Raw genomic sequence first — 12,540 nt, 5'->3', positions numbered from 1 at the left:
ATTCACACTCCTCCCATCGGGATGTTATTAAACCCGGACATCCCTGTTACATCAGGTATTAATAACCAATGTCACTCCCTTGTTCCTGTCACTGATGATTTCAGTCTAACACACACACACACACACACACACACACTCTCGCTGACCTTCTCCATGGGTGCCACTTGTCAACAGCCAGTGCCAGGAACTCATCATCATCAATTACCACTCGTGCCCCAGTAATTAAATCCCGCCTAATGCCTCCTAACGAGCTGATAAGACGTGATTAATTGAAAGCTAATTAACCGCTAATACGGGAGATTAGTGTCTTCTGTGAGAGCGCTTCCTCACAATGGGTCAGTGCACCTCTTGACATCAAACACAGAGGTTCTGCACTAATACAATCTGCACTGTGTGTCCACACAACCTGCATGATAGAGAGTGGAACCTGAAGGCAGCGCTGTGTTTTTTTGTGTGTGTGTGTTTTTGCAGATCAAGCTATCAGACTTCGGCTTTTGTGCCCAAGTTTCCAAAGAGGTTCCCAAGAGGAAGTCGCTCGTGGGGACGCCCTACTGGATGGCACCGGAGGTCATCTCTAGACTACCTTATGGGACAGAGGTGAGGACCACACACACACACACACACACACACATGATTGCATACTCTTATGTTTTACTGTGCTGACTTTGGCTCCAGTACACAGAATGAATGTGTTTTCTTGTGTGTATCCAGGTGGATATCTGGTCTTTAGGCATCATGGTGATCGAGATGGTGGATGGAGAGCCGCCGTACTTCAACGAACCCCCTCTGCAGGCCATGAGGAGGATACGAGACAACCTGCCCCCTCGGCTAAAAGAGTCGCACAAGGTACAAAAAACTCTATTTTAATTTACTTCTTTTATTGTTATTCCATGAGGCACTGGCGACGGTATAACTTGTCTTTTCCAGTTTCATGATGAATTATCCATGAACATCCCTTCTGTAACTGTAGGGGTTGAAAATATACAATATAAAATTTAGCATTTAAATTGGAAAAAAAAACCCTGAATAACGTTGCTTCGTTTTAGAATTTCAGCTTGAATAAAATGCATTGAACTTGTTTGGGTTTGGTGTTTATTGATTTGTATGAGCTATAGTACCTAGCCACAATCTTCTGGCATTTATTTGGCGACATTATAGGTTAAAACAATTAAAACCATTTGTTTACATAATATACATCTAGCTATTTTGCTCAGATGTCAAATATGGGCTTTAAATCTACCGTTTAGTCTGAACATTTGATTCTGGAAAAGTATGGAATTTATAAATTGAATGGGAACCCTGGGACTAGATTCAGAGCGTTTCATTCACGTCCTCAGGTGTCCTCTGTGCTGCGGTCCTTCCTGGACCTGATGCTGGTGCGGGAGCCCTCGCAGAGAGCCACGGCCCAGGAACTCCTCCAGCACCCTTTCCTCAAGCTGTCTGGACCCCCGTCGTGCATCGTGCCCCTCATGAGACACTATCGCCACCGCTGACCTGCTGGCCCCTGAAACCTGCCCTCCTCCACACACAAAAAAACCCAACAAAAACAACTCCACACATACACACACACACACTAGCAGGGTGGCACTGCCCCTCACCCAGCCAAACCACCCCACCGCCCGGTGGAGCGCCACTAACACTCACACCTGTAACCGTGAAGTAGATTAGCTAGAGGAAATATCTAAGAAATTACTCTTTAAAAAAAAAAAAAGAAAAACACACGACAGAAAAAAGAAGAAGAAACAATTTTTGTAACTATGAACTGGAGTAGAAGAGCGCCGGAGGAACTCACTAGACGTCCAGTAGAAACGTGTGGGCTGGCTCGCCTCGTTCTCTTCTCTCTTCCTAGACTGTGAGTCCTCGGCTCCGTGTAGAGTTGTAGTAGCCATCAGCGAGAGCTCCTGGATGGGTGTGGCGACGCTGCTGACGTGGTGGAGGGACCTTTTGGGGCTCCAGACCAGAGCAGCGGAGGGCAGAGCAATCAGCTGCGTGGTCCAGAGGTTGGTCTCTGACCGTCGGACGGCTGCCGGTCAAAGCAGAGACGAGCTCTCCTCGTATCTCTCTTCTCACACACTAACAGTGAAAATGTATTTTAGAGAAACTTGTAAGTTTTTCTGTACAGTTTTGATAATTTGCAGTATTTTATCGTGTCGTAACCATTGTGATATGAGCAGTATTAAATAGAGTTTCTGCAGAGATCTTTCCTACTGTTTATAATCCAGTTTTTGCTTAAAGATATAAGAGATATCCCAAATAAAACCCACCTTAACCTAACTGTTACTAAAAATACTAAATATATTTATTATCTTACATTTGTAGACAGAACTTCCATTAAATGTTGGGAAAAAAAGGGTAATGTCAGAATTTTGTATGACGTTTTAAAGTATTTATTTATTTATTGGAATTGAAGGATTCTTCTTTTGGTAGTGTGGCCTTTTTTTTCTTATTTTGTTTTCTTTCTTTGTTGGTTTTGGATTTTACATTTTCTAGAAGCGCGTCACAGACAGTGCTATCAGTTGTTATATCATCCAAGCAATACCCCTAATCCTATTTATGAAGCCCTGTATTTATGATACTGTAATTACACCATGCATTTAAATGTAGCACAGATGGAGTGGATTTGATGCAGGGGGAGAAGAAAAAAAGATTTACTCTACGCAGACCTGTTTTCTTTTATATTAGGAGTCTCGATCCTGTTTCTCTAAATGCCAAGAGGCGCCCATCCAAGACGCCCGACTCCCGCACAGATTTTAGGATGCCGATAAAAAGGTCTCGTTTTTCTACTCACATCCTCACCGTCATCATCTCACTCCTTATCCTCACCTCAGTCAGACACACTACTCGCTATCACTGGAACTGTGCTGCCATTCTCATCTCTGGTCGGAACCGGGAGAACAGTGTAATCCTCCTCCCCGCATCGTTTCTACCCATCATTCACTGTGATATGTAAATACGACTGTGCATACGTGGATGTGAGCGTGTGTGTGTGTGTGTGTGTGTGTGTGTGTGTGTGTGTGTGTGTGTGTGTGTGTGTGTGTGTGTGTGTGTGTGTGTGTGTGTGTGTTTGTGTGTGTATGTGTATGTCAAAGAGCAAAAGAGGTAGAGCGTGTTTATCTCTGTACAACATCTGAAAGTGTGTGTGCGTGTGCTGCTGGCTAATCCTTGACAATGTGTCAAGACTTGAATGAGTAACACTTATCTGTGGTGTTGGCTTGTACAGTGATATTGCATGTTTGTTTATCAGTGAAGCTGGTTTCAATTAAAAAACGGCCATAAAAACATTGAGATGTGTTGCATGGATTTTTCCTTCATCACCCTCTAGTCTCTTCTTCTTCTTCTTCTTCTTCTCTCTGTGTTTCATATCAAGCAGAGATTTTTTTTTTTTAAACGCCACACTGATTATTCAAGGGAGTCCCTTTCAGTCATCCACAGTTTTATTTTTTCTCTTTGTTGTTTGGGTCTTCCATATTCTCTAAATTCAACAGTTCTCATTTCCAACTATTTCACCTTAACTTCACCTCCGAAAACAGAGGAGCAGAAAGACACATCCATGGATCGGCGTCGCCGTAATATATGGGGTTATTTCTCTTTCTTCCCTCTAAGCCATTTCCCTCTGAAACACTATAATGGGATATTGATTTAGCTTGGACAGAGTATGGAGCTTCTTTCTCAGGAGAGAGATACCTCAACTGACGGCCCAGTAAATAAAAGCACAAGTACTGGGGGCCAGTGGGACTGCAGGGCATCAATGAGCATCAAACTAAAGACTGTAGAGTCACTGAATTACTATTAAGGTGAATAGTGTAATACATCCACACTCGACTGGCTTAAAATGCCATTAATTAATATTAATACATTTTTTTTTATGGATTTTAATAGCCGACCTTTTGACACCTCACTAAAAGAGAAGCACAGGTGTAATTAATATCATTAATTAATAGCTTTATTCAGGGATACGTAATTGAAGACAATGAGGTCATACTCTTAGATTTTAAGGTGTTTTATTAGTCAGTATTTTCTTATGTGTCTGTTTTAGTTAATTTATAATAAGACATTTACAGTTTGTTTCTGAAAATTATAATTTAAGCAGTGTGGAGAAATCTTTAATGTTTTTTTTACCGTTCAGTAGGAATGAATGTCTCAGCGTTAATGTCATAATTAAGGATATTTGTTACACCTGTGTGTTTCCGAATCGAAGACGAGTTTAATTATAGACAGAGAAAAGTCAAAATATGGATTATAATTATATTTATCTACCCTCGTGATTTTTATAAAGCTCAATTAGCCAGTTAGTCCAGGGGACATTTAGACTTCCCGACTTCCGTGTGATGTAGACTGTTGCTATAGAAACCTGACTTTTTTTGTAACATTTGAGTGGTTGAATTGGTGCCGGTTGTTAAAAGTTCACCTCTGTATGTAGAGTTTAAAGATCTGTTGACAGATATATTCTGGGTGCACAGATGGTAACGTGTTGCCATGGCAACCTCAGTGCCATGTGAATGTAGCCGCTGAGTTCAGGTCAGCTGGCACAGTTGTGGATTAGTACTGGGATTAGTCTTGGATTTGTCTGATTTTGAACATGATGATGACAACTGTAGTCAAATGAGGAAAAAGTCAGGCCTTTGGTTGACCCGTCTGTCAGAAATGAATCACTTTCTGACCTCACCTCTTTAGATTTGAATGCATTTTTTTCCCATACATGTTTACATTTGAGAGAGTGTTAGAACATAGTTTGAATAAACAGAATGAACAACCATTAAGGAAACATGGGCCCTAAAATTTTAACCCATATTGGACAACCACTCCACCTAAAGACAAAGATATCTTCTTCAATAATAAACATCTCAAAGTGTCTATTTAAAAGCTTAACGAACAAGGTTATCCACAATTGTAGTACTTTTGGTCCAAGTCAAGTAAAAATACCAGTTATAGGTATTTCAATTTTATCTTTTTACCTTGAATCTTAATTTCAAACACTTCTTTACATCTCTCCAACTGCAGACTTCTGCGTAGATGTTGAGTAGGTCAGTCTTACATACAACTCCTTAATGTTGCCAATGAGTTTCTGCTTCATCTCAAATTTAACTTTAGTTTTCCCGATTGTTTATCATCACATGACTGACTAGCAAGGTTCATTCTCAAGTGCAGATCTCTGCAGGGTGTGTCTGCAACGACCACTGCTGTATTATGTGATTGAATGAGTGCAACCCAAAATTGTCAAACTCCCACATCCAGACACTAATAGGCTGTAAAGCTACGTAAAACACACTTCATTTAAACTCTCAAACAAGCAGCGATGCATGCAGGCAATCAGGTCGAGGTCATCGTATAATACCCATCATACAATCAAAATTAACATCACCAAGCTGTCTGCACCCGTAGCAGCGACTAAGTGGCAGTGATGTACTCATCTGTGTGGTTACTGTTAAGTTCTGTGAGCTTTTAGCTGCTACTTGTAAGCCAAACGCACCGTCACAAACACTAAAAGTGTGCAAAATATTTTCCATCCACTGTGTCTCTTGACTGAGATTAGCGACTGGGTAACAGCGATGCAGCTGTGTTGTCACTAGGATTGAGAGTAGTGAGTGAGTGAGTGAGGAGTCAGATGGCATACAATGGCAGTACAAAACTGGCGATAAATGGGGTTTTGATAAAGTGGGAGTCACCGCAACTACTAGAGGTCCTTGAGCAAAAAATATCCCCAAAATATAATGCAGTTTGTTGCAGAAGAGTGCAAGATTAGCCGTGGACAGACACAGAGGTGTACACTCACTCACAGACGTACGCACACACGCAACCGATCACATGATCTTAAAATCCTCAAAAAATCTTTCTGACTTGGACAGTATGTTCTGCCTGTTACTGTGTATGGCTCCACGGATGTGAGCAATTTGCCCATATCAGCATGATTTATTTTGCAAATTAAGGACAAAAACATTATTTGCATATTTATTTATTTTGGACCAAAGATATTGAAATTTTGGATGACCTTGTTTGTTAGCTTTCTGTCAACAAAATGTACCGATATGTTTATTTTAGAAGAAGATATGTGTCTTCAGGCGGACAAATATGGGTCAACTTTGAGGGCAACTGCCTCCTGAATGGTTAATGAAAACATGTTCTATCTCTCTCTCATCTTGTAAAATCTTGTTCAAATTGAAAAGGCTGGGGTCAGTAAGTAATTGATTTCCGACCCTTCCTTTCAAGCAATGATGTTGCTCATCTGAGTGAAAATCTAGATGAAGGGCTTTGACTTTGATGACTTGTGACTGAGGATGATGTACGACGCCCACGCAGCTGTGACAAATAGGTGTAGCTGACACGAATGCTCTATTTATTTCCAATTAGACTTTTTCATATTGCATTTCCTTCAAAAGTCCCAGAGTCAGACGACAAAATCAATAGCTCATCGCCGTCTCCTCCTCTGACGGGAGTATCGGTCACCTTTTTTCACTTAGCGCTATTTCATTTGTAGTCTTGTTAGATTTTTTTCTTTTTAATGTAAGGTTTGTAGTAATGTGATAGATAATGAGAATAACTTGACAGGCGTGTAGAGATGATTCCAGCAATTTATTTCAATGAACAGAAGAATACTGCACAAGATTGCATCAGCAGAGGTTTATGCATAGACTTTGATTCTGAAAATATTATACACATATTCTTTTTTTTTCAATTTGATAACCTCTCTTTTCATTAACACTCTCATATGGCATTCTGATAAAATTCTTCACTTTTTTTCGTACAGAATTCTTCTCAGATGTTTACGTATTTCTTTCTTCCTCTTTTAGTGATATGTTCCATACGTTGGTGCGGAGAAAAGATTTGTCGAAGTCAAAGCAAAAACATCGCAACTCTGAATGCCACTGCACTGCACACACTACAAGACTTGTCCACTGTGAAACACTATGGCTGCATTCAAAAACTTAAATAAAAGGGATTCTTGAACAAAAACAAAAATATCGAGATTAGCAAATACAGAACCAACAGTAGGTATTCAAATTATTTAGCAGCAGTTTCAGAGAGAGAAAGACAGGAGGAGACAACAAACAGTTGACAAATGACAGCAGAAGCTCTGGCAATATCTGAAATTTCTTTCAAAGACAAGTTGGATAAAAATAGCTGAGTAGATAAACTAGATTACAGTGATGTTATGGGAAAAAAATAGGTAAATAAAAACTGTAACCTCAAGCTGTAGATTTTCAGATGACCAAAAATCTATTATATTTTAATAAAAGCATAGATTTGTTTTCATTTCTTTAAAATTCTAATAACTGTAATACAGACTATGAATTTATGGCATTACGATTCAATTCAGCAGCCGGGAAAAATACGTTTTGGCGGGTTTACCCTGCAACTACATCCATGCTAGGCCCCACGCCGTCCCGTTAACTTGTGTTTCAGCTGTTCAAAAGTTCCAGTAGGCCTTCAGTACAGGCTGCACACAATTCTCCGTCAGGGATTCAGTCCATCGCATGGTACTTTCCTCTGTGGTGTTAGGCCTGGGACATCGAGGAGACAAGTCTTTTTTTTTTTTTTTTTTTTTTTTTACCAGGTTAGCTTTGGAGATAGCTGAGGGAGCCGTTGCCGCCGTGCTGCTGGCTACATGTTCTTGTACATGGAGCGATCTCTGGGCAGCTGGGGCTGGGTCGCCGTCAGCTTCAGGTGGAAGTGGTAGACGACGAGTGTGATGACGATAATGAGGGCCAAAATGAAGCCCAGAATGATGGGGAGGGTCTCCTCCAGGCGCTCCCGCTGGTCAGTGATGCACTTGTAGGCTGCAGAAAAGAGATATAATGAACACAGTCAGCATGCTGAGGAGACTTCACATGACTGACAAGGAGATACTGTGTAGATTTATTCACAATTCATGTGTATCGTAATTTCTGGCCGGGTGATGATTCAGTATTCTTTTTGAATGTGTTTCAATGGAATCGGATTGAAGTCGTATGATCAAATGATGTTGTTTTATAAAATGATGTCTGAATTAGGGCTGCGGTTAACAATGATTTGCATTTTTTTTGTTTAATCGTTAAGCGATCACTTACTTGATTAATTGTTCAGTCTATAAAATTTCCAAAGAAAGCGGCTCACAATTAAATGTTCAAGTTAATGTCTTCAGATGCATTGTTTTCTCTGACCAGGGGTCCAAAACCCAAATATATTAAGTTGACTTTTGTGAAAGATTTAAGAAACCAGCAAAAATTGTACTCCCATTGTAGAAGCTGAAACTAACTCAAATGCTGTAGTTTTTGTTGCGGAAGTAAATAGTTATTTTTTATCTGATGCAGTGCATACAGTGGAACACAGTTGATTGCATTCAACCTCAGTTTGATCATTTGAATGTGATTTATTTTAATGTATTTGTAACATCACTCAGTCCTACAGTCTTGGTTATCATCAGTAGTTATAGATTGATGGATATGAACCACACTCTCATCATGTGACCCCCTGCAGGCATCAGCATTGGCCGATAGAGGGAATTTTACCTTATGTGCAGCGTGCATAGTTGTGTGCAGTGTGTGTGTGTGCATGCATCTGTGAGTAGTATGTGTGTGAAAAATGGAGGTAGCATCTGTGTGTTTTTGAACAGAAGCAACTGTTGAGCTTGTTATTCGCTAAATGACACACGTCTCACACAGATGCTTTTCCATATTTTGTGTTTAGTTAAAGGTTAAAGGTTATCGTGCACACATCTTTGTATGCATGGGTGTCTGAAAGTGGTGTTAGGTAGCTACGTCAGGCCCCTATAGTGCAAACTAGCTACCACGGTCCTCCCCCACACCAGAGGCCCGAATGCAACTACACTGCCTGCGCTGTCTCTATTTGCGCCCCTGGTGTCTGTAAGGGGGAAGGAGGACACCTGAACCACAACTGGCTGTAAGCTCTGTGGTTTAAAGTTGGTGTTTCTCCCTGTGGAGAGCCGTAATGCACTCGAGGAGGGAGGCAGTGAAGCATAGCACAGCCTAGTTTACAGCAGCTCAGAGCAAACGATTCTTCCAAGGTGATTGGCTTCAGAGGACAGCCGGGCACATTGAGTATGTCTATAAAAGCTGCATTGAGGGCAAGGATATGACTGCACTCATAAAGTCCTAACCCCCACCCCGTCTCTTTCTCTCTTTTGTGTCTCTTTTGTCCCCCATTGCACCCCCACCTCCTTGTTTCCTTGTCTCCCTCTCTGCAGTCCTATAGCTTCTCCTCATACTGCAGTAGTAACCCCCCCAGAGGTGTGTGTGTGTGTGTGTGTGTGTGTGTGTGTGTGTGTGTGTGTGTGTGTGTGAGTCAGAGGGAGATGGATGTATAGTTGTTAAACCCTCACCCCAGGATTTCTCATCATTATCATTATCACAGTGGCAGTAAGTGGCAAAGGTTGACTTGTCTTTTTCGTGGCGGTGTGTTTCTGTAAAAAAGGACTCGTTGGTTGGTTGGTTGGTTGTTCTTACGTTCGCTGAATATGAAGTCAGAGGCGATGTCGAAGGGCTGGATCTGGGTGTCGTACATGGAGATGGTGACGCCCTTCTGGTGGTCGCTTGAGATGAGCGTGAGCGTCTGCTGCGCCGTGCACACATAGGAGAGCCCGGCGGGGGTCACCAGGGCCGACAGGTGGTGGGTGTTGGCTGTGTGCTTCCCAGCTGGAGAGAAAGGATGAGTCGGACTAGGTTGGTAGTGGTTTATGGGTGAGCACCAGGAAATGAATGCAAGTCTATGTTATGTCCCCAAAAGTCATGAAAACACGACTCTGTGTGTGTACTTGGCCCTTATGTGGGCCTATGTAGCAATGGATTCATGCATATTCAATAATTTGAGATGATTTTCAATACATAATAAGGGGGGGGATCCAGTGTGACCAAATGCAAAAGAAAGAGCAAAATAATAGGAAATAACCCTCCAAAATAAAATACAAATAAAATAAAATGACAAACAAAGTAAAATTCAAGTAAAACAAAGTGATTCAAACTTGCAACTGTTTTGTTTTTCACATTGTCATAACAATGAAGTAAAAATGATATTGATGATGATGATGCACATTTATTTGGGGTCTTAAAGGCTGTAGCTGTAAGTACAGCATGCCACTATCTAAAATCCGTCATAATTCCAGTCATTTGTTTTCCTTAAACGTGGGCGAAAAGCGCAAATCCGAGCATGAATCAACCCTCTAATTCCATCTGAATGCAAATGGGAATGTGCTGAGTGGCTACTGTACACCGGGGCTCTGCGGGGGACTCACGGTTGTACGCGTTGATGAAATGTGATGTCTCCGAGGTGTCATAGACGAACTGAACCTTACTAATCTTCCACACCTCAACGCCCTTGTCACGGAACTCCTGCAACACACACACACACACACACACACACACACACACACACACACACACACACACACACACACACACACACAGACACACACACACACACGTCAAACTGGGCTTTTCCACTGCATGGAGAGGGCAAATTGGCCTACACAGAGGAGTCTTTTTAGGCTCCTGTCCACTGTTGAAACATGAATATATTCTGACTATGAATATAATATATTCTAACTAGAATATTACCTTAATTCAGGACACTGGTAAAAGCAGTATTGGCATTTTATTCAGGGAAAATAATTCAAAATTTGACAGAAATGTGAAACTCAAGACTGTACTGTATTCCCTCATGTCTCATTACTCTACAAAAACATCACTCAGAGTGACAGTGGATTTGTGAAAACTTATATTTAGGTAACTTGTTGGTGTCTGGTTATTCCCAGGAGATGATTCAGAGTTAATAAACTGCATGTGATGATACAGAGTTAATAAACTGCATGTGATGATACAGTATGAATGCATCCTCCCACCTTGGAGAAGTAGATGCGGAGTGTGTAGGCGTTGTTCTTCCAGGTGATGTGGATCTCTGACTCTGTGTTCCCACATTTACCCTCGATTTCTGCACCACGGGGCAGAGTGAACGCAGCCTGCTCGGTGATCAGCTGCAGAAAAGATTAAGAAAAAAGTTTACACAAAATTGACAGATTAGGTTTTTTTATTGTCCTTGGAATGGTTTTTGGGCATTTCCATTTTTACGCACGAATTAACGACGTAACCAAATATCCAGATACGGCTGAGACGACTTAAAAGAAAAAGCTGTTCTTATATACAGAAAGAAAGAAGAGTCAATTTAATCAACGCTTAAAAAGTTTGATGTCGAAAAATGAATTATTGTTCTTGATAGATGGATTATATTATACGACGTCGCCATTTTACGCACAGCCACACAGGACAAAAGCAGTTTCCAAACCCCGATTCTAAAGTACTTCACATGCATTGTTCTTATTAATAAGAGCAAAAGTACTCAATTTAAATAAATGAAACATATTTTTCATGCAAAACTCCAGTGCTGCAGCCAGCTTTACGCACAGAGATGTCTCCAACACAGAGCAGCATCCAATGCAGTCTGCATGCTCATTGGGTTTAATCCCCCTTTTTAACCATCCTCATGTATTAAAATGCACTGGGAGGAGGGGGTTCCTTACGTCTATCCCATTGAGTGCAAGCACGTCATATGGGACGAGGAATCTCACGGCAAACTCCACCATCAAGCAGGTCGTGCCGTTCTCCCGGACCGCAAAGATGGCTTTGTCTGGGTTGGTGGACAGACCGGACAGGTTCTCCCCCTCCTGCTCCGCCAGCACCACGGACAGCACCAGCACACCTGAGAACAGACCACAATGGAGAAGTTGGGAGGTGTGGGAGGTGGAGGTGGAGGGTGGGGGCTCTTATGTCGACAGATGAGGCATGCATACCAAAACATGCATAATCAGCAGAAACGGTGGCATATAAAGGGGCTGCTCTTATAGCTCACACCTTCATATCACCTCAAAGTCAAAAGCAGGTGGAAACACAGTGAGTCTGCAGTCTGCAGTACCAGGGGAGCGACAGCCTGGCTGCAGGATGAAGTGATGAAGTGATGAACTGATGAAGTGATGAACTGATGAACTGATGAAGTGATGAACTGATGAAGTGATGAACTGATGGACTGATGAAGTGATGAACTGCAACATGTTTGAATGAGTTTTTCCATTTTTCCATTTGAAGAGAAAAATAACAAGGTGAAATATGCCATATGACCCTGCCATGCATAGACACACACACACAGAAAGGTGCACACACATGCATCCACACACACACACACTCACTGCAGTGGGGAGTCACGACAGCTGCACACACACACACACACACACACACACACACACACATTAACACACACATTAACACACATTAACACACACATATATATACACACACACACTCTCTTACCGAGCACGCCGAGCAGCAGCAGCCGGGCGCTCTCCGTGGTGCTGAATCCGAGTCGTCCCATCGCGTTCAGCTTCCCAAAAAATGGCGGATAAATGACTGGGCAGCCTGTGCTGAACCCCGAGACAAGAAAAGAGAGAAAGAGAGGCAGGAAAAAAGGGGGGAGGCGGGAGAGGAAGAAAGGGATGGAGAGAGAGAGAGAGAGAGAGAGAGAGAGAGAGAGAAAGAGGAGGGATTCCTCTGCTCAGATCAT

The 12,540-nt window shown here is 41.9% G+C and overlaps 2 protein-coding genes across 2 annotated transcripts in view; one reads left to right on the top strand and one right to left on the bottom strand.

Moving 5' to 3' along the window:
* pak5 (p21 protein (Cdc42/Rac)-activated kinase 5) overlaps positions 1-1,643 on the top strand; it is a 35,438-nt gene extending 33,795 nt beyond the window's left edge. Inside the window, exons 9-11 of the mRNA XM_054618608.1 lie at positions 472-597; positions 712-846; positions 1,338-1,643. Coding sequence (XP_054474583.1) covers positions 472-597; positions 712-846; positions 1,338-1,493 — 417 coding nt within the window. The 3' untranslated portion in view covers positions 1,494-1,643. The remainder of the gene's footprint in view (positions 1-471; positions 598-711; positions 847-1,337) is intronic.
* Positions 1,644-7,599: 5,956 nt separating this feature from the next.
* lamp5 (lysosomal associated membrane protein family member 5) lies at positions 7,600-12,351 on the bottom strand. The gene is made up of 6 exons (XM_054619001.1): positions 12,300-12,351; positions 11,507-11,685; positions 10,832-10,963; positions 10,226-10,322; positions 9,441-9,629; positions 7,600-7,775 (listed from the first exon to the last, which is right to left on the bottom strand). The coding sequence occupies exons 1-6, from the start codon at positions 12,349-12,351 to the stop codon at positions 7,600-7,602; spliced, it is 825 nt and encodes a 274-aa protein (XP_054474976.1).
* Positions 12,352-12,540: the final 189 nt, after the last annotated feature.

This window comes from Anoplopoma fimbria, chromosome 18, assembly GCF_027596085.1.
Source record: "Anoplopoma fimbria isolate UVic2021 breed Golden Eagle Sablefish chromosome 18, Afim_UVic_2022, whole genome shotgun sequence".
NCBI classification, from domain to species: Eukaryota; Metazoa; Chordata; class Actinopteri; order Perciformes; family Anoplopomatidae; genus Anoplopoma; species Anoplopoma fimbria.
The sequence above is the reverse complement of the archived record's forward strand: the minus strand, read 5'-3'. Positions and strand labels throughout refer to the sequence as shown.